The 22326-nt window shown below is 47.1% G+C and overlaps 1 protein-coding gene and 1 pseudogene across 1 annotated transcript; one reads left to right on the plus strand and one right to left on the minus strand.

Moving 5' to 3' along the window:
• Positions 1–5155: 5155 nt before the first annotated feature.
• LOC142835617 (small ribosomal subunit protein uS4-like) lies at positions 5156–5718 on the minus strand (annotated as a pseudogene).
• Positions 5719–9231: 3513 nt separating this feature from the next.
• Shisa2 (shisa family member 2) lies at positions 9232–15712 on the plus strand. Its single transcript, XM_075949780.1, has 2 exons — positions 9232–10317; positions 13777–15712. Exons 1-2 carry the CDS (start codon positions 9984–9986, stop codon positions 14328–14330), a joined length of 888 nt encoding a protein of 295 aa, XP_075805895.1. The 5' UTR covers positions 9232–9983; the 3' UTR covers positions 14331–15712.
• The last annotated feature ends 6614 nt before the right edge of the window (positions 15713–22326 follow it).

Consider the following 22326-nt stretch of genomic DNA (forward strand, 5'->3'; position numbering starts at 1 on the left):
TCAAATATATCTACACACATTTGTGTGTGTGTGTGTTTAGCTTATAAAAATTAACGTGTGCACCAACGAGGAGACTGGTGTTGGAAAGTATGAGCGTCGGTGACGTGTTCATTTCCTATTGAGACGTCATCTCATCTGGGCAATATTAGAAGACACCCATTGCGAATGGAAAGGGGTAAAGGAACCTAGCAATTACCTGCGCCACAATTACTTGCGTGACATTTTGCAGGAACTGGGAATTTCTTTTGAACTTATTAGGAAATTCTAGAAAGTGGGGATGAATTCAAAACCCCTCAAAGCTTCCTTAATGACTTATTACAAGAGCCACTATGATGGTGCCAAGAAATTCAGCAAGATGCCCAGGATATGTCTGATGCCGAATCAGCGGTTATGACCTGAGCTGAGCTATAGTCTGTCCCACCATATTTTCTAGCATGAGAACATTTTTAAATGTTTCCTTCTAATTAGGCCCTGAAAGCTCATGCGTTGGAGACCCTCCAGCTAACTGTTATATAACATAAGAATCCACGCTACAAAGCAAGAAGCGTCTTGGACACTATACGTTATAGAAGGTCTGAAATCCCAAAGGAGTCTTCCTTCAGCTGCCACTGGGATGCTGACGCGTACTTGAGATGGATTTCATTAAACATTTCCCACTCCTTAGAACGCTGCCCCACACAGAAAAGGCTCTACTACTTTTCCAGCGAGGCCTCCTCCCTCCCACTATTTTTTTCTTCTGTCCTGGGCACAGCATTCAGCGCCCTGTAAATGCTGGGTCAGGACTCTGCCAATGACTACAGCCCCAGCCCTGGGACAGATAGGGATTGCTACGTAAGAACTCTTTAAACAAACAAAGTTTAATTCAATAGTTTCCCGAGAGATTGGCTTCTCGCAAAAGCCAAAGAAAATCGCAGATTAATTCAAAAGGTATGAAACTAGGTTGAGACTATAAAACTCAGGAGCGGGTGGAAATGTTCGTGTACAGGACGGGATAATTATTCCTACTCTCAGGCAGTGCAAATCCCTCCATCGACTTCCTGCCGCCACGGGCAGCACAATGACTCTTTTATCTGGGGAGGCTGCTTTGATAAGGGAAATTATTGTTTATATCAAATCTCAACACCTACAATAAGGGGGACTTTTCGTCTTCCTCCCCTCTCCCCTTTTCTTCCTCCTCCTCTTCTTTGACATGGTCAGAGAAAGACAATGGCCTTGCTAATGCAAAATCCCAAGGAGAATATGATCCAAAACCACCTTCTGCGCTATTTCAGTGAAAGACAATGAAATTATCTTTGCACAATCCAGTTTCTCAGCCTGAATGTGAGACCATAGTCTCTCTTGTTTTGTTCTGATACAGGGTTTCTTTGTAGCTATGGGACCTGCCCTTGAACTTGCTTTGTAGACCAGGCTGGCCCTGAACTCACATCCTCCTGTCTCTGCCTCCCGAGTGCTGGGATTAAAGGCGTGTGCTACCACTGCAAGACTGTACTCTCTTACCATATTATGACATCAGACATTTCTTCACTTCTTGCTGCTGGGACGAGGCCCCACCTCACTGAGAAACTGCTCTCTGCTGAAATCCTGTCATTCTGCAGGCAAGTGTTTCTCTGGTATCTGGTGATCACCTAGGGTATGGGGGTTCCTGGTTGGGATACTAGGTTTCGGCAATACCTCCTCCAGAGCGAGACTTGTGCTTACAACCAGTGCTAGCCCGAGAGCGCCCTTATCAGTCTCTAGGAAGCCAAGGGTAGAACCCAGCGGCCACCTTTCCCATAGAGCAGCTGACAGCTCTCTATAGAGCTTGGCTCTTCTCCTTTTCTGCGAAACATGGAGGAAGCAGTTTCTGTGGAGAGCAGAGGAAGCTCTGAGCGAAGTCCTAAAGGGAAGCGTTCTCTTGATGCGAGCAGGCCGTGAGGACACCATAATCTCAGAACCAAACCATGGGAAAATGGCAATGACTTGTCCTCCACCCCACCAGGGCGGGGGTTCAGTAAGGCTCAGAGGGATGGAAACCCTTTTTATTGTGAGAGTATAGGAGAAACTTCTTCTTCCGTCCTCTCAGCATCTGATAATCGTTAGCCTGTTTTCTGTCTCTTTGGATTTGCCTTTTCTAGACATTTCCTGAAAGTCTTGCTTTTCAACCTTCCTAATGCAGCGACCCTTTGACACAGTTCCTCATGTTGTGGTGACCCCCCCCAACCATAAAATCATTTCATTGCTACTTCATAGCTGTAATTTGCTACTATTATGAATCATCATGTAAATATGTATTCCAATGGTCTTAGGTGACCCCTGTGAAAGGGTCATCTGACACCCAAAGGTGTCTCAACAGACAGATTGAGAGCCTCTGCTAGAAGCAGATTCATATAATGTACGTTCTTTGCATCTGTCTGTTGTCTACACAGTGTTTTCAAGGTCCATCCATGTTGAGGCATGTACCTGGGTTTTACTCCTTTTGTAGGTAAAATCTTATTGTATTGTATGAATTTAGTCCATTTGGTCTATCCACTCTCCAGTTAGCAGATAGCCAGTAATTTCCACCTTTAGGCCATTGTGAACAGTGGTGTTTGAAAATTAATGTATAAGTTTATGTATGGACGTATGCTTTCAATGTTTTGAAATACACGCACACACACACACACACACACACACATATATTTGAATCAATGGGATGGTAAGGTCGCATGGCCATTCCGTACGTAATTTTTTTAGGAACTGTCAAACTGCTTTGTACAATGGCTAAGCCATATCTTGTTCTACTAGCAGAGTTTGCAGGTATCAATTTTACCATATTCTCATAAGCACTATTTTTTGTCATCATCATTATTTCTTTTTTTTATTAATTTATTTATTTATTAAAGATTTCTGTCTCTTCCCCGCCACCGCCTCCCATTTCCCTCCCCCTCCCCCAATTAAGTCTCCCCCCAGCCCGAAAAGCAATCAGGGTTCCCTGTCCTGTGGGAAGTCCAAGGAACCCCCACCTCCATCCAGGTCTAGTAAGTTGAGCATCCAAACTGCCTAGGCTCCCACAAAGCCAGTGTGTGCAGTAGGATCAGAAACCCATTGCCATTGTTCTTGAGTTCTCAGTAGTCCTCATTGTCCGCTATGTTCAGAGAGTCCGGTTTTATCCCAGGCTTTTCCAGACCCATGGGATGTACTCACTCATATTTGGTTTCTAGCCATAAACCAAGGACATTGAGCTTATAATTAGTGATCCTAGAGAAGCTAAATAAGGAGAACCCAAAGAAAAACATATAGGCATCCTCCTGAATATTAACCTTCAGCAAGCGATGAAAGGAGACAGAGACAGAGACCCAAATTGGAGCACAGGACTGAAATCTCAAGGTCCAAATCAGGAGCAGAAGGAGAGAGAGCACGAGCATGGAACTCAGGACCGCGAGGGGTGCACCCACACACTGAGACAATGGGGATGTTCTATTGGGAACTCATCATCATTATTTCTATCCTAGGAGTAATACTATATTTTGAGGTTCTGATTATGGCAACTAGTGACTAACGACAAAGAATATCCTTCCCTGTGATTGACCATTTATTGGTGAGGGAACTGTTCAAAGCTTTTGTAAGTTGGGTTGTTTTTATTTTCATTCTTGAGCTATGGAAAGCTGAAAGGTGTGTGTGTGTGTGTGTGTGTGTGTGTGTGTGTGCGCGCGCGCGCGCGCCTGAAGTTGATGCTGGATGTCTTTCTTGATCACTTTCCACTTTATATATTGAGATAGGGTCTCTCATTGAACACACGGATTGCAAATTCTGTCCAGTCTTTCTCCTAAATTCTGGGATTGTGGTGTTGCGGAATATTTCTTTACAATGTGTGGAGATGTGTCACTATGAATGGTTTAATAAAGAGCTCACAGGCGGTGAGACTCTGGGGACAGAGGTCTTGGGGAAGAAGAAATGCAGAGTTATCAGCCAGACATAGAGGAAGCAGGACATCGAGGAGGAGAGATAAAAGCCACAAGCCATACTACAGCACAGAGACTAATAGAAATGGGTTAGTTTACGTTATAAGAGCAAGTAAGAAACAAGCCTAAGCTAAGGCTGAACTTCCATAATTAATAATATGTCTCTGTGTCATGATTTGGGGGCTGGCGGTCCTACAAAGCTTGCTACATTGTGGGTAGCCAGTAGACCTGCTGGAGTTATAGTCTACAACAGCAGTGGGTTTGAAGGAGATAAACTCCGGTCCTTCATGTTTCCATGACAACTTCTTTGCCCACTGAGACATCTTCCCAGCCCTGTTGCAATCATTTTTTATAAACTTGCCCATTTTGCCTTCATGTATACAAAATTTCTGGATGACTTCTAACTCCACATTTCTAAAAAGAAAATTTAAAGCAGTAAACATCCTAACAGGAGTTGTATAAAAAGATGGAGCAAGAGGTAGAGTTAAAGTAACCAACAGCAAAAAAAGAAATAAAAAAATAACATAACTATTTAGATTTGAGCGTGTATTGGGTAACAAATACTGGAGCTTCAAAGAACATTTAGCATAACAAATGTGAAATTTAGGGGTTGGAAAGATGGCTCAGTGGTTAAGAGCTTTGCCTGCTCTTCCAAAGGTCCTGAGTTCAATTCCCAGCAACCACATGGTGGCTCACAACCATCTGTAATGAGATTTAGTGCCCCCTTCTGGCATGCAGGGATACATGCAGGCAGAACACTGAATACATAATAAATATATAAATCTTCAAAAAAAAAAAAGAAATGTGAAATTTACAATACTGCTCCTACTCATGAAAAAAGAAGGGAGAAACGTGAATGAACATTACATCATCCTGCTTTAAGAGACTGCTGCTGTGTGTGTGGAAGGCGAGAGATTTCCGGTCTTGCTAAAACCCACAGAAAATCAGGTGGAGCTGAAGCTTTTACGACTACCAGCCAGCCGAAATACGATGGCCTTCATATGATTCACATCAACTCCAGATAGCAGTTAGGACTAGTCAGAATTAATTAATTAGTCTTGTAGTGCTGGCAATCAACCCAGGGCTTGTATTTGCTAGGCAAGTGCTCTCCCGCTTGCTACAGCCCACTCTCATCATTTCTGGAGACAGATGATCTTCAACAGGTGCTAGTGAGATGTCAGGAGTTTCTTTTCTTTTCTTTTTTTGTCAAGTGTCGATTCTGTTTCATTAGTCAACTAGACAGTCCTCCAGTCCAGGAAAGTGTTAATTTTATCCTCTTCCTCCTTATCACCTCCTCCAGCACCACCAGGGCCCTTCTTTGCGTTCCTCCTCTTCACACAGCCCGAGCTGACACCTTAAGGAGAGCGGAGGGAGAAGTCAAAGTGCTTCTAGGCAGACAGCGAAGGATGGGTTTTCACCGATCACGGTGCTTGCGGACCCTGACATGATGCTGGCAGGTGAACACAAGGGCATGGCGTGGTGAATAGATTTGGCCAGGTCCAAATCTAAAATGGGTCTGCAGCCGCCTGTCCAAGAATTCCTCAATCTTCAGGCCCAAGGTGTAATCCAGCTTTATCTTGTTCTCATCCAGCACTCCAGTGAGAACAAGTGGTCTCGGGCCTTATAAAAAAAGACGCATGATCTTGACCAGGCTAAATCTGACCCTCCGCGCCTCACCTTTGTTCGAGAGCCCAGAGTCTCTGAGCAGCAACAGTTCCTGGTTGAGACATGATTTTTCTACAGATTTCCACGGGGTCACATAGGTCTTGTGACAAACCCTACTTTGGACAACCGGCATATTGACTTCCCTAAGATTGCTGTGCCAACAAACTTTACCCACGTGACAAAGACCAGAAGTTTCTTTTAAAAATTATTTTGTTCACATAAATGCGTTTGTATATGCACCTATGGGAAGGAAAAATAGCCCAAGAGTGTTTTATAGAATTCAGGTTTTAAAAGAGAAGGATCAGACTTTTGCATGTTTTAAATATGTCTTGGTCAGACTGTCTAGATTTTGGTTTTGGTTATAATAACCCCAAGCACTGGGTTAGAAACAAAGAGAAGCAAATAAGAGGTGCACAACTATTTATTGCTGCTACTCATACACTACAGGAGCTAGTTTGGGTATCTTAGGAGAAAATAATAGAGAAAGTCAGCTGGCCTGTGAAGGAGAGTGAAGGAATTTCTTTAGGTCTCCCCCAGAAAGAGCAAGGCCATCTTAAGCCCTCTTTGCAGCACCCACAAGAGAAAAGTAATTGATAATCTATGTCATAAAATTTCAATACAGCGTATTAGGTAGACAGTAAAAATAAAAACAAGCCAGGAGATGAGATAGAATGAGTGGGACCTTTGAACACTGGAGACAATTATCACATCGAGTCACAACGACACAAGTCTCTCCTTAATTTAAAGGAGAAGTGACTCAATAGCAGACATCTGCTTAGAATGGACACGACTTTGGGCCCAACCCCCAGCCCTGGGTTAGAAATGAAGAGAAACAACTAAAGAGATATACAACTATTTAAAAGAGAAAATGAATCCCCTCAAAGCACCATACTTCCAAATTTACCTATTATAGTCTAATAGTTGACTATTTGGAAAAAAAAAAAGCATTGTACTTAAACCACGGTAAAACCAAACCATCTGACCAACTCAATGTGAAATGCTGAGGAATTTTTTTCATGAATTCTGGCAAGCCATGAGTTTCAGAGACCCAGATAAATGGGACAGGAAAAGGGGGTACAGAGCAAATGCTTTCTGCACTAAGTACAAATATCTTGTATCAAACAACAATCAAGGAAAAGACTTCAGGTGCTCACCCACTTACAGGAGATTGGAGTTTTCCGGCTTTCCCAGGTGGACAGATCACAACTGCCTGTAATTTCGGATCCAGAGGATCTAACGTCCTCTTCTGGCTCCTGAACTCACACGTGTATATACCCACTCATAGACAAACATTTATACACATAATTATAAAAATAAAATAAATTTAGAACAGTATTTAACCCTCAACTTATACTGATATGGGACATGGTTAAGTGTGGTGACCAGCAGGTTGGTAAACAGTCTTTGGAGTCAAGCAAGAAATGAGCGAGTACAACAAAATTGATACTTTCTCTCAGTGTGGGCTGGGAAACTTATCCTCACCTATTAAATCAGCAAAGCAATGTCTTCCTTCTAGGGTGGCTGTGAGGCTTAAATGAGACCTCAGATGTGAAACTCTTGACAAGGTGCCTGGAATATAGCCAGGTCCCAGCAGATGGTAGCTGACAATACTGACCAAGAGAGTGACTCCCTCTGACAAACCTTGGCTTGTCCCGGCCTCAACTTAAATACCAGTCCTCCGATGTTTCTCTTGGCCTTTCCTCTCAACTCTGTGCTGTAAAGGGCAGGGAGATGGATCAATCGGTAAAGCGTGTGCTATACAAGCCTGAGGACCTGAGTTTGAATCCCCAGCACCTACAGAAAAAGGTAAGTGTGGTGGCATTGGCCTGTAACCCTATCACAGGAGTGTGTGTGGGGAGGTGTCTGTGTGTGTGTGTGTGTGTGTATATATATATGTGTGTGTGCGCATGCGCACACGTGCATTCGTGTGCGTGCATGCATTGGGGCAGGAGCTGGGGCGCAGGGGCACAGACAGGCAAATCTCTGGAGATAATAAGCCAAAATCAGTCTAGCTCAATTGGTGAGCTCCAGGTTCAGTAAGATACCCTGTCTCATAATGGGTAGTAATTGAGAAGGAGGCCTAACATCAATCTCTGGCCACCACACCCATGCTCAGGTATGTGCACATACATGTGCATACCCACCTCTCTCTCACACAGAGATTGGCCCTGTACATGGCTTCTCGTAGGTCCCATCATACTGTATTGTTTTTACTTGTTTGATTATGTTTCAGTCCAAATTCTCTCTCATCTCAGAGACTTTAGGGTCTGCCTGAGTTTATGGTCAGACCAACCTGATTGTGCCCAATGTCATCTGGTCACTGACGCTAAGCAGATTTGGGCCTGGTTAGTATGTGGGTGGGAGACCACCCTGCTCGAGGGAAATGACCAAGGTGTCTGGCTTCAAGGACGCTACACAGAATGTGTTTATGAAATGAATGGCTCCTCCATGTTGGAGTTGTGTTCATTTCTGAGCTTATAGAAGGTTGCTATTTGGTTCATTTAAAGTGCATGGTTTCAGGACTGGGATGAGCTCAGTGGTAGAACATTTGCTCATCGGGTGCAAGCCCTGGGGTGGTACTTGGAGGCAGCTTAAATAAGAATAAAGCATTTTGTGGGAACAGCAGGCACGCAGTCCAGTTTTCTCTGCAAACGTTTTGGGGTGGTAACCGGAAGGCTAACTCTCACTGTCTGAGGTGAGGGGGTTGTATTAAGAGCCCTATAATGGTTTAACCCAAAATGTCTTTGCCATGGATAAAATTGCTTTATATTCTGTAGCTGTCGACCTGAACAGGGCATGGGTGTTGGTCGTAGATAGTGTTTCATTAAATACACAACGAAATAGAGTCTAGCAACACTCGAGGGCTTCTCCTTCAGGGGCTGGGTCCAGAATATCCACGGACTGACTCCAGGCTGAGAAAGGCGCAGTTGGTCCTGTAAAAATACTCATGGCTACTTCAATAGCATCAGCACCTGTTCCTTTCTGCAAGGGCGGAGCTGTTCGTTCCTTAGAGTCTCTTGTGTCTGGATCCTTGCCTTCCTGGCTGCAGCTGTCTAAGCCTCCGAGGTCACATGTTTCACGGGGGCACCTTTCTGCCGGACTTCGACAAGCACCACACCCAACTATGGGGGAGGCAAAAAAAGTGACATAGATCATTTAGACTGACCATACCATTGATGTCCCTGCTGACCTCTTCACTGTCCCGTGCAGTGGCACCAGGAGGTCACGCACGCAGCTTAGATCGTATTCATATTTTTCGTGAGCCTGGAGGCTGGAAGCTAAGCAAGACAAGTCTATCCGAGTGACGACCGTGTCGTCTGTAACATGGAAAGTAATTAGTAATTATCCTTTGGAGGGTTGTCAGAGTAACTCGAAATGTTGGATGTTGGAGCAAACTTTTGTTTCTGCTCTCTTTGTTTTAACCGTGCTTTCAAGGCGTGGCCGGCTTAAAAAGCGTTTTCCACACGTCTGGTCTGTTCAGTTTACTCGCCGCGCTGCCTGGCCACCGCCACACCTTTGGTGTAAGAAAGTGAAGGGCTGCGGGTGTCCTCTGGCGTCCCGAGGCCGAGGGAAGCCCTCGCAGCACGCATGCGCGCAGGGGAGCCGCCAGCCCCTCTTAAGAGGGGAGCGCAGCGCGCAGCCGGGCAGTCGGAGCTGGTTTGTAGCCGTGCAGGGTGAACGTGGAGCGGCCGCGCGCTCCTCCGCTCCCGTAGCCCGAGGGACTGAAACTTCTGTGGGCGGCTCCCACCGGAGCGCACTGTCCCGGGCGCACCAGCGACAGGGAGAAGGAGACGGGACGCGAGCTGCAGCAGAAGCCAGGGCGGGCAGCCCGCTGGCCCCGCGCCCAGCAGCAGCCGCGGCAGCCGCCAGCCGGGCGGGCTCCGGGACTGCAGGGGAGGTGCGGACACTCGCAGCGTCCCGAGCGGTGGCCGGAGCCATGAGGAGGATCGAGCCCGGGGCTGAGGAGCTAGAGGACGACCGGTCGTTGCACTTGCTGCCCGGAGCTCTGCGCACACTGCCCGCTTCTTTGGCGGCTTCTAGCTCTGGAGGTAAATAGAGGAGAGACGCACCCCAACCGCGCGGGACCCTGACACTGAAACGCTCCAGCGATAGCCTGGCTCCTGATCCGCAGCGCCGCGTCCCCTCGGGGATGCACAGGGAAGGTCGGATCGCACGCCAAGCCTTCAGGAACGTTCCTTCTGTGATGCCCTCGGAAGGCCGAGTCTAGCCTGGACCGGCTCACTAGCAAGGAGGGATGACTTAGACCCTGGCTCTGCAGCCTGGGTGTCGCGGCAGAGGGGAGTGGCCCGCACAGAAGGTCCCTGGCGTCGCCGAGCCACAACTTCTTGGGGAGAGCTACATCCTCCAGAGACATCACCCCCCGCCCAGGGCAGTGCCATGTGGGGCGGACGCGGCTCACCCATCACCTCTTCTGGGCACCTCGCGTCGCTGCTGCAGCTGCTGCTGGCGGCGCTGCTGGCGGCGGGGGCGCGGGCCAGCGGCGAGTACTGCCACGGCTGGCTGGACGCGCAGGGCGTCTGGCGCATCGGCTTCCAGTGCCCCGAGCGCTTCGACGGTGGCGATGCCACCATCTGTTGCGGCAGCTGTGCGCTGCGCTACTGCTGCTCCAGCGCCGAGGCGCGCCTGGACCAAGGAGGCTGTGACAACGACCGCCAGCAGGGTGTGGGGGAGCCTGGCCGGACAGACAGAGAAGGCCCAGACAGCTCGGCAGGTAGGGCATCAGCGACCAAGTGCAAAAGGGGAAGGCAGTTACTTTACCTGGGCAGCAGGGACCTGGACGCTTGGAGAGTTTAGGAAAGGGCCTGGTAGCAGGAAAGACCTAGTTTTTTGTTGGTTTTGTTTTGTTGCCCCCTACTTATTAACTTTTGTGCAGTGGGGCAAAAAACTCGAGACAAAACACGTTGCTTCTGTTCAGGGCCTTCCCTTCCCTGTGTCACCAGTTTTCAGGGAACTTAATGGCAAGGGTGTGTCCCCTCTCTGGAGAAGACCTGCCCAGGGTTCTCCTCCAAGGCTCCTCAGAAGGAAGGCAGTTGGGAGGGTAATGCTGGGTGGGGGGCAGTTTCCCGTGGGCGAAACTTCACCTCTTCCGCATGAGCCAGTGCACAGTTCCCGGTGCCCACCTAGGCCTCTAGGAATCTGGTTGGTCTCCTGAGGCAGACTTGATAGATGTGACATTGGAGCGGTGCCCAACTTTGCTCACTGAGGCTTTGATTATTTAACAGTCAAAGCCAGAGTTTGAAAAGAAGCCTGTCAGATAACTTAGCAGATTGCATTTCCTCGTGAGACGCATGCCCTCAGTGGAGAGGCTGCCTAATCGAGTGTGTGTGTGTGTGTGTGTGTGTGTGTGTGTGTGTGTGTGTGTAGGAGTGGCATTGCCAGAGCCTTGGCATTGCTGGCTTCTGGTTGACAGGGCCTCCCGCCCAGCAGCTCTTTTCAGTTGGTGGTGTCTTAGCAGTCAAGCATTTTTTAAGTTCGCCGCTCCTGCTGTCCAGAGTCTGAAGAGAAGAGAACTGAGGGTAATTCTAGAGAAGGTACCATCTGAACTCCAGCTCGGCTTCGCAGAGTGTGTGGTCTGGGAATAAAGCCTGCAGAAAGGAGCCAAATGGCTACAATAAGATGTCTGTTAAGTTGGGCTTGTTAATATTTTCTAAAAAGTCAGGATGGCGTTGATCAAAGCTGGAGGCAGCAGCTTGTGCTTTACTGCCGCTGTGGGTCATGGGTACCCTCTGCTCTGCTCCTAGGTCATGGGTACCCTCCACTCTTTTTTAGGTCACGGGTACCCTCCGCTCTGCTCCTAGGTCATGGGTACCCTCCGCTCTGTTCCTAGGTCAAGGGTACCCTCCGCTCTGTTCCTAGGTCATGGGTACCCTCCGCTCTGCTCCTAGGTCATGGGTACCCTCCGCTCTGCTCCTAGGTCATGGGTACCCTCCGCCCTTCTCCTAAACCTTCCCTTTAAATGTCCTGCTCCTTTCATAGCCCTGCTGCCGTGAAGGACAACGTGCCCAATTAAGCCACCAGGGGCTGGCTCCCGGTAGCCCCGCATTCTTTACCCCTGTATAGTTATTTACACTTCCAATTAAAAATCCTGGAAAGAGAACAGTTATTTCTCCCCAAAACTCATTATGTGATCCGAGACTGGTTTCAGCTAGTTTTTGCTATCATATTGGAGGTGAACCTCACCTGTGTTCTTTTTGTTTACCTTGTACCACATGCGGGGACTGCTATCTCAATTTAGGGAGTGAAACATTTATAGTGTGTGTAGGAAAAAGCTTGCTTTCGCTGCTCCCGTCCCGGACTTACTTGGCCTGCAGGGCTAGTCTAATGAGCGCGGTACAGCTGTGGGAGCCAGCTGGGCTGCAGATGGCAGCAAGCCTTCTGGTCTGCTGAAGGGACCCCAAGCGTACAAGTGGCTCTGTTCAGCCATGGCCACTGCCCACTTGTTCTGTACCCATGAGATATGTTCAGTTGTAAGTCATTATTTCTCCGTGGTTCCGTGGGGTATGTGAACAGCGTGACTCCTGGAACGGAGTCTCAGTGAAGGGTCTTCGCAGATCTGACCTTTGAGGTGTGGGCTCCATGCTGCCCCATCAGAAGCGCTGGCAGCTGGGCTCCACCAAGGCTGGTGGCACCCATGCGTGGAATGCAGTAGAGAGGGCTGGCTCAGTGGTGGACCGCTTCCTTAGCATGGGTGAGGTTTCAGGTTCAATTCCCAAAACCTCATGCCCACGCCCAACCCCTGCCAGCAAAGGGAATCAGGAACTCACCAAAGGCAAGTTTCTTGGATGTAGGTAGAATTCCACAGGAGTGCCTCGGAGGTTTTCTGCAGGCTCCTCCTGCCTACTTGTGTCCGGAACAGTTGTCACACCACTTGCTAACATAACTTGCTAGCCCTATAGAGTTGCTATTCCTATAGCTTCCACAAACATTTTTAACTTTTATTTATTTTAAAATATAATATAAAATTAAAAATATATATTAAGACAAAGTCTCACTTTATAGCCCAGGCTGGCCTGGAACTTACTGTGTGGCCTAGGCTGGCCTTGAACTCAAGACGGTTTTCTTGTTTCCGCTGCCCATGTGCTGAGGCTAAAACTGTGCGCCACCATGCTGGGGCCCCAAAATGTTCATTTGGTTAGTTTTATTTTTTTTTAAATAATTTTAAAATGAAGTTCATTACTGGTTTTACTAACAGGCTTTTATTGCTATTTTACAGTTTTATTTTTCAGACTAACTCAGTGCCCACTGGCTCTTCCTATCCTTCCCTCTTCCCCCTCTTCCTCAGCCTCTGGTAACTATTTTTCTATTCTCCCTTCTTATTAAGATGGGTTTTTAAGAAATTTGTGCACTTTTTAAATATTACTTTTTTTAAAAAAAACTTTTGTCTATTTTTTTGGTGTGTGTGTGTGTGTGTGTGTGTGTGTGTGTGTGCGCGCGTGCATGCGTGTTTGTGCTGTGGCATGTGTGTGGAGATCAGAGGACAGGTTTTTAGGAGGAGATTCTCTCCTTCCACCGTGTGGGTTCTGGGGGTTGGACTCAGGTCGTTAGGCTTGGTGGCAAGAGCCTTTATCTGCTGGGCCATTTCACTGCCCCAGTGTTAATTAGTTTGCTTGTCTTTCCCCTCCCGTGACACCTATGTCTCATATTCTGTTTGGAAATGATAGTGGGTCATAATCTGATCTAAGTTACTTGTTTTTTTTTTTAATTGCTCTGCCTGTAAGAGAAGAAACTTGTTAAAAATAATGTCAAGAAGAAGTCAGAATGTGCAGAACTTCCTAGAAGAAAAAGACAGATTTAGAGACATGTAAACTCGGTTCCATTTAGACCCTGGGGCTTCCTGTTAGGAAAGACTTACATGTAGGCTGCTCGGCTACTGCACGATCATCTAGATCAACCTGAAAGGGGTCTGCTGTTAGATTAGGGGAATCTAAGCGGGATTATGAAGTTTATCTTCCGGGGGGGCCTTGCCACTCCTGCGGGGGGCCTTGGCCACTTTCCAAAGCACTTGGCCCTGGAAGTTGCGTCTTGCGTACTGGTGACCAAGCTGACCCAGCCTTCATCCTTCGCTTCTGAGTGCACTGTTTGTGCACACCTGTCCCTGGCGATTGCCGCTCACTGGGTCTTATGATAGTCATATGTGAGCCATAACGTTATATTTCTGCTCTCTCTCCAGTCCCCATCTATGTGCCGTTTCTCATCGTCGGCTCTGTGTTCGTCGCCTTCATCATCCTCGGGTCCCTTGTAGCTGCCTGCTGTTGCCGATGTCTCCGGCCAAAGCAGGATCCCCAGCAGAGCCGAGCCCCAGGGGGCAACCGCCTGATGGAGACCATCCCCATGATCCCCAGCGCCAGCACGTCCCGGGGGTCATCCTCTCGGCAATCCAGCACAGCTGCCAGTTCCAGCTCCAGTGCGAACTCGGGGGCCCGGGCTCCCCCAACCAGATCACAGACCAACTGCTGCTTGCCTGAGGGAACCATGAACAATGTGTACGTCAACATGCCCACAAACTTCTCTGTCCTGAACTGTCAGCAGGCCACCCAGATTGTCCCCCATCAAGGGCAGTACCTGCACACCCCGTATGTGGGGTATGCGGTACAACACGACTCTGTGCCCATGACGCCAGTGCCCCCATTCATGGATGGCTTGCAGCCCGGCTACAGGCAAGTCCAGCCCTCTTTTGCCCACACCAACAGTGAACAGAAGATGTACCCTGCGGTGACCGTATAGCTCGCAGGGCACCGAGTAGACTCCTTTATGAGACCGAGCCAAACAAGGCCAGGTTCCTGCACCAGAAGGCTGCACGAGTCCATGGTGTTTTCTTCGGTGCTCTCCTGGATGACTTCATTTATAGGAGAACGTCTCCAGAGCAGCCTCTCTGTGCACAGTTCCTGACTCACAATGGAAAGACACAACCCCTGGAGTGGCCACCTGTACCCTCAAGCATGTGACAAATGCTTGAGCCCCTAAGTGCCCTTGAGGTGTGGCTGCCGGAGTCAGAGCTTCTCTGTGGCCATTGTTTCCTTCTGTTTCAGCTGCAGGAGAGAACACCTGTTACCTCCCCTTCACCTAGGCTGGTTTTTAAATCAGTGTTCAAGGCTGAAAGGAGATGTAAATAATATAATTATTATGAAAAAAAGCTGATTTGAACTCGGACACTAGTCAGCAGCCTCAGTCCTCCAGACGCTTGTCTTAATTTCATTGTGAAAGATACAGTTTGTCTATTTTTATGCTTTGGGGGGGAGCTATTTTGTGCTATTTTTTAATTTGATAACCGTGTGTATAGATCATATTACGAAGTGATTTTCTATGTTAAAGAGATGAAAAAAATGTATGTATCTAAAAAAGACATTCAGAATTCTGGGGGGCGGGGTGGCAATGCTTTTCCATGGAGTCTTTTTATTTCCTGGCTCTCCAGTGGCACCCGAGAAGTAATTTGATGCTTTTGTATTGCAATCATGAGCTGCCACCTGCTGTGTTCCTAGTTACTTCTGACTTTGCCAGGCGATGCGGCCTGGGGCTCTTTTTTTCTGCCAGGTTTGGGCTAAGTAGTACCAAGGGCAGGGAATTCTCGATGTGTGGATAAAGATTGGTAAAAAATGCAGAGAAAGGTACTATGGAGATGCTCAGTACAGGTCTTCAGTCATCACGGGGACCCCAGACATGAATCGCTTTGCAAATCAGAAGGCTTTTTTATACTCTTGTTATCAGAATGGTCTATTTTTCCAGCAGCAGGAGCTAGGAAAGTCAGAAGAAAAACTCTCCAAGGAGACACGACTGCTGGGTCTTCAGCAAACTCTGCAATCACTGCCAATGTTTTAAGTTATCAAATTCAAGTGAATTTGTATGTTGATTGCTTATGGAAAAAATTAAATGTGTGTCAATAAGTTTTCAACTGCTAGAAAAGCCAAAATTGGTTCAATAACTGTGAGGTTTGGTCTTCTGTAGGTCTGGCCACAGCATCTGCCATCTGTCCGTCGTCTCATGATGACGGGGATTGGGTGACGTTGTTGTTGGCAACCGGTATCAGCAGAGATAGGAATCAAAGAGTTCTCATAGCCAAAGCAGGAGAAAATCACTTTAAATTTCTAATAAATTTATGGTGTGAATTCCTTGGGGGAGTGTTTTCTTTATAATTAGTCGTTAGTAGAACAGATACTTAGAATCATAACTACCGTGAAATTTCACTGTAGCTAGTATCTAGGAAAGTCAGATGTATTTGTGGCAAACCTTGGCACGCCAAAGACTGTTTTTCTTTGGGATCGCTTGTCATCAAGCTAATGCAAAGTTCAGAGACCAGTGAACTGAAACATCTCAGAAGTAGCCAGGGATGGCACTTCATAAATACTTGAGCTCCAACAAGACCTTATTTATAAACGAGACCTTATTTATATACTTATTTATGATTACACCTATTTAGTGTGTGTGTGTGTGTGTAAAATACTGAGATTTGAAGTTCATGAAATCACAGTGTCTCAAATCAGTTTTCACCCCACCCCCTTCATCCCAGCCATCCCAAAGGGTAAAACCCAGTCTAAACGCTATCTCTACAAAGCCAGGCAAAAGCAGTTTTGCCCAAGGAGTTGTAGGTGGCCAATTCCTAAGCTGACACCAGGACTTTGCTTGATGCAGGGTAACCTCTGTGTGCTTCTGAAACAGAGGGTGGTTGGTGGGTGCTTGCTTGTATCTGAGTTTCTTCCCTTTTCTGGGTGTTAAAGAAGTAAGTTTTATTCAATAAAATGGGAGTTTTTGCCCAATGAAACCTCATCCTTTTTTCCAAAGATGACGTCACCAGAAGCAATTGCTGAGCTTTTGGATTTTGGGGGGAACTGGAGAGACTTAGCTAGTGAGTAGAAGTACAAATACCTGGTTCGAGTATGCCTTCCTTGCTCTCTTGAGAATATAAAAATTCTGAGCCTCTATGATGTAATTTACATGCAGTCGAAACATTTTTACAATCTGTCTAAAAGGGGGATCATTTGCTGATGGAAAAATAGTCACATTTTCTACTGTGTATAAGCCAGCAGCTTTTCTCTAGATTTTAGGAGAGAAAAATCAGATCTTCGCAAGGAAGAAGAAATTAACCAGCTCATGTGTTGAAAAGTGTGGACCTAGCTCAGTGGCTCAGGCTTGTAATCTCAGCACTCAGAAGGCAGTGGGGGGTGGGGGGACTGCCACAAGTTCAAGGTCAACCTGGTTCAGAGGGAGCCGGCTACAAACAATTGTGAACTGGGCATGGTGGCTTCTCCCTGTAATCCCAGCACTTCGGGTCTAAGGCAGGACAGTTTGAGGCTCCCATGGGCTAAACAGTGAAACGTCTCAAAGAAAAGCAAAACAAAATGCAAGGGGAAACTCCACTTTTACTATCTCTACTGCAGGGGAGCAGTTAAAATGTGCCAATCTCAGACTGGGGGATGTAGCTTAAGACTTGCCTTGACTATGTGTGGGAGGCCCTGAGTTTCATCCCCAGCCTCAGAAATTAACAATGACATCAGCATCTAGGGTGGTCAGCTGGCAGAGACACATGTGCTTCACAGGTTTATTCTACAGCCTTCACCTTCCTTACCCGGCCATTTCTGAGCGAGTTCCCACAGGCCCCTTGGCCTCAGGCTTTTAAGATTAGAGTTTTATTTCCCGAGTTCAGTGACCCACATGGCCCTTGTTTCGTTTTAAACTAGAATCTACAATTCCCTCGGAACAGTTGACAACCAAACTGTATGTCCACGAGTGTCCTGGACTGTGGGAGGGAGATGGGGTAGTTCTCAAAGCTGAGCCCAGAAGGACTTTGGAGCTTGATGCTCTCTCTCCTCAGGCAATCCCACCTTGAACTAGCACAGTGACCTTTCTAGGGTGCCAAGCCCCCAGCCCACAAACGCACAGCAATTCCTTGAAGTGGTTCAGCCAACTGATAAACGGCACACACACTTCGGTTGCTCTAGCCTCCCAAGGGATGAAGTTAATGGACTTGGGAATTGTGACTCCTGTTGACTTAGCCTGGTCAGTCAGAATGGCGTCCTTGAAGTGTGTTTTACTGCGAAACCCAGGGCAAACCTCTGTGTGTGGTTTTAGAATCAGATTCTGCTGGGATCTGGAAGAAGGGTGACCACAGGCAGAGAAATCAGATTGTCCTGTTGGTCATCTGGGCAAAAAGCAAGTCTCTAAGCATGGGCTAATATTACAGGACTTTGCTGAATAAATAATGAGTCTGTATTAATGGTATCGAACTTTCTAGAATTAAAAAAAAATCTGGCCACTTCCCACATATTCCTCTTGCTTTTTGAGTAATAAAGCCCAGTGTGGTGAGGGGAAAGGTCTTGAGCAGAAAATCCAATGCGTGGCGTGGGACCAGGGAAGCTTTAAACATTTCAACACACTAGGCACCTTCAGGGACTCTCTGGGGCACGCCACAGACAGGGCAGGGGCCAGAGCGGACTGGACAAGGCCACTGGGGGAGCGCTCTGTACTGGACTTTCACAGACCTTCTTGTGCTTAAAAGGGCAGTCCAGGAACACAGGTTGACAAAAGTCCAGAGGCCCTGTGTCCAGAGGACTGGTGACAGCGCAGAGGGTTACCTTCCTGAGTGCCCGGTGCCATGCCAGCGCCACGCCCCTCCCGCTCACCCTCCACACAAATCAATCAACATTTCTTTGCTATCTCAAAATGTTTCCTCATTAATTAAAAAGCCCGGATATTCCTTTGACTCCAGAGCCTTCCAGGGATTAAGTAAGAATTGGAAACTCTTGAATCTCTTCCTGACCACTGTGGCATTGACTCCCTGAATGTTTTGCTGCCTTGGTTCGCTGCCCTTTTTCTGTTCTGTTCTTCTGTGTGGAATCAGTGATCAACAGAAACCTGAAGAGAGATCCCTAGGAAAACCCTCAAGTTCCTCATGGTAAAGACATTGGGTGTAAGACTTCCACACTGTGAAAGAATGATTGGGGGAGTTTGAGACAAGGTCTTCCATGTAGCTCAGGCTAGCCTGGAGCTCACTGCGTAGCCCAGGATAGGCCTCAGACTTCTGGCCATCCTCTTGCTTCTGCTTCGCATGTGCAGGGGTTGCAATTGGGAAACATCAGTTCCGGCTGCAACGCTGCAAAGTTTTGCTGGAGAATTTGGCTCTGAGAGTCATTTGTTTCACCTCCTACAGCTGTGTCTTCCAAATGTTTCTGACATTTATGCCCAGAATCAGGGCACCTGGACTCAAATCATAAATGTCCAGAACAAGAAACTAAAAAGGAATGCCCTAAAGGACCTTCTAAGTGAAAAATGGTGGTGGCATTCTAAGACTGATTTTTAAACACAGAAATTTTTAATTTCAGCCATCTTGAAGGGTAGGCCATTTAGAAAAATCATACCTTAATAACATAGTTTTTATTCAAGAGACTGAACAACCATAGGCCACCGATTGTCATCTGTAACTACAATATAAAATTGCAGGGTGTGTACACATGCATGCAGACTCATCCCAGGACATACTGAGGACAATGGACTATGCACGTTTGGGTTGTTCACACAGGACTCTGCAGTGCCGAGCTTGCTTGGACCCACTCAAAATCAGGCAAAACCAATTTAGAACCATTAATACCACATGCCCCGTGACCTCTGATGAGAGAGCCCAGTGTCTCTGAACCTGAGGGTTGTAATTTTCACCTCTGGGGGACAAAAGGACATCACATTGCACGCACCAGCTCCTATCTAGATATTTTTTAACTGTTCAATATAGAGAAATACATATATTTATATAAACAGATATATCAAAAAAAGAAAGAACCCTAGAAGTAACTTAGGGCAGGGTCCTTATTTTTCTTCCACTAGCCAATCAGTAGTGATACACTCTGCCTGGGTTAACCTAAGTGTTTTGTTCCCAGCTCTCTGTCCCTTGATCAGTACTTTCTCTGTGATATGCCTGGTGGGCCAGTCTTGTTTCTTTACATGATGGTTTTATAACCCACAGGGGTTCTCTCAGCCCTGAGTCTCTCTCTGGCATGGCTGGTCATCTGAAGCCCTCTCTTGAAGGGAACCAGATTCAGGAAATCATAGAGTAAGGGCTGGGCTAGGGCTGAATGCTGGAACCTTTAACAGGCAGGCAGTTATGTTCCAGCAAAACACACACACATACACACACACACACACACGTACACACACACGCACACACACACACGCATGCACCTACACACATGCACGCGCACACACATACACACACACACACGCACACACACATGCACACACACACACACACACACACACACACACACACCATACCACATGTCCTCTCCCCGGTTACTTCACATTCTGAAACATTTAATTTTATTATTAATTTGAGTTTTAAATGACACTGAATCTTTCATTTAACTTTCCTATCTAGTTAATTATATTCGCACACAGCAAGCCCCCAATTTTAACCATCTAGCTCAACAAACCATCCCCAGGTAAAAGAGTTCTCTTCCTTGGGACACGAGCTGTGCCTAGAATTGAGCCTCATATATAAGAAATTCCACAGCATCATATCTTCTGTTTTGTTTTGTTTTTGTTTTTCAAGACATGGTTTTTCTGTGTAGCTCTGGCTGGCCCGGAACTCACAGAGATCCACCTGCCTCTGCCTCCTGAGTGCTAGGATTAAAGGCGTGCGCCACCACTGCTTGGCAGCACAGACTCTTTTGTGTCTGTTTTTCCTTCCATGTAAGGACCACTGTTGGACAGAGCAATGGTTTGTGTCTTTCAATTGTGGTGTGGTATTCCATTGCAGGACTCTTACCTGATTATCTATATTACTGTTAATGGACATCCGGGAAATTTTCCATCTTATCCCAAGATGCTTGCTTTGAGGTTAGCAGGGAGTCACTTCTGACACTTGGGGCCTTTGGAGAAGCAGCAGTTACAAGTTGGACAACAGATGAAGATGAGGGTGTGTGTCTGTGTGCTGTGTGTATGCTTTGTGTGTGTGTGTGTGCGTGTGTGTGTGTGTGCTGTGTGTATGCTGTGTGTGTGTGTGTGCGTGTGTGTGTGCGTGCGTGTGTGCGTGTGTGTGTGTGTGCGTGTGTGTGTGTGCGTGTGTGTATGTGTGTGTGCATGCGTGTGTGTGTGCACGCGTGTGTGTGTGTGTGTGTGTGCGCGCGTGCGTGTGTGTGTGTGCATGTGTGTGCGCGTGTGTGTGCTGTGTATATGCTTTGTGTGTGTGTGTGTGTGTGTGTGCACACACGCGCATGTGTGCGTGCGTGCATGTGTTTGTCTGGTGTTGGAGATGGAACCCAGAGCCTCCTCTATGCTAAACAAGTTGTCTACCACTGAGCCACATTCTAGCCCAGGCAGAAAGGCTTTTGACCACAGAAAATAACGCACGAAGAAATACTTTTGGAAAGTTGGGGGGAAATCAAAAACAATTTTTCTGCAAATAATTTAGATAGTTCAAATAGTTCAAATCAAAACACATTTAAAAGGTTCAGAGTAGATGGTAAGAACACGAGTCTCATTCAAGTCTGTGGGCGACTCATTGATAATGTTACAGCATCTGCTGGGTTAGGCCATTCAGAACCCAGGTGTGGGAGGAGACGGGGCTCAGTCTAGAGTGGCACCTTCCCTTTGACAACCGCCACTCTGGTGTATCAGATCCAGGGCATGTAATTGCAGCTGACGATGGACGTTTCTGGCCAGACTTTAAGAATTTTACGTAATTTTACCTATGTGTATGACACACTGTTAATGGGTGAATATCCAAGAGCTGGCCCAAGTGGGTTTGCTGTAGGCAGCGTTGTAAGGGAAGGGTTGCAGCTGGCTTTGATAATGCCGACTGTGATGGTCAGCTTTAATTGTGAGCCTGACAGTTCCCAGAGTTACCTGGGAAGTCTTGATGAGGGATTACCTACACTGGGTTGGACTGTGGGTATGTTTGTGAGGGATTGTCTCAATGAAGTCAACTGATGGAGGAACCAGCCCACTGTGGGCAGGGCTGTTTCTTAGGTCCTGAACTGTGTAGCAAAAGCATAGTGCATGCGAGCAGGCAGGCATGCGTCTATTTCTCTCTGTCCCTGACTGTGGATGGGTTGTGACCACCTGTATTGGAAGTTCTTGCCTTGCCTTCCCCACAGCGATGGAATTAGAACCTGGACCTGGGGCTGAAATAAATCCCCTTCTCCTTACGTTGCTTTGTCTTTTATCACAGCAAGGGAAACGAAACCAGGACACTGGCTGAGCATTCCGTATCAGAAACATCTGCAGACAGAAGCATCCTAGAAGGTAGCTTTATATCACGCTTTTAAAATAATTTTGTAAACGAAATAAAATTCCATAGTGTGACTTTTCCACTATCTCAGGTTTTAAAGCTTTTAGATTCGGATGCCAGGGCCGTCGCTGAGTGGTAGAATGCCTGCCTCGCTTGTGGGAGGCTCTGCACTTGACTCCTAGCACTGCAGACAGAAGGAAAAAGGAAAGGGAAATGAGGGCGGGCAGCACAGAGGAGGATCTTTTGGTTTTCAGAATAGATGTGTGTAAGGAAGGCAGACCTGGGAAACACTACCACCAGGCTGGGGTGCAGCTCAGTGGCAGAGAGCTTGTCTAGAATGTGCTGGGCCCTGGGTTTAATCCTACATTAGAAGAAGGAAAGAGTAAAATGCCCATGTCGTGGGTTGATGATGTTCCCAACAGAATTTTTTTTTAAAATATTTATTTATTTATTATGTATACAATATTCTGTCTGCGTGTATTCCTGCAGGCCAGAAGAGGGCACCAG

Source organism: Microtus pennsylvanicus, chromosome 15, assembly GCF_037038515.1.
Source record: "Microtus pennsylvanicus isolate mMicPen1 chromosome 15, mMicPen1.hap1, whole genome shotgun sequence".
Taxonomy (NCBI): domain Eukaryota; kingdom Metazoa; phylum Chordata; class Mammalia; order Rodentia; family Cricetidae; genus Microtus; species Microtus pennsylvanicus.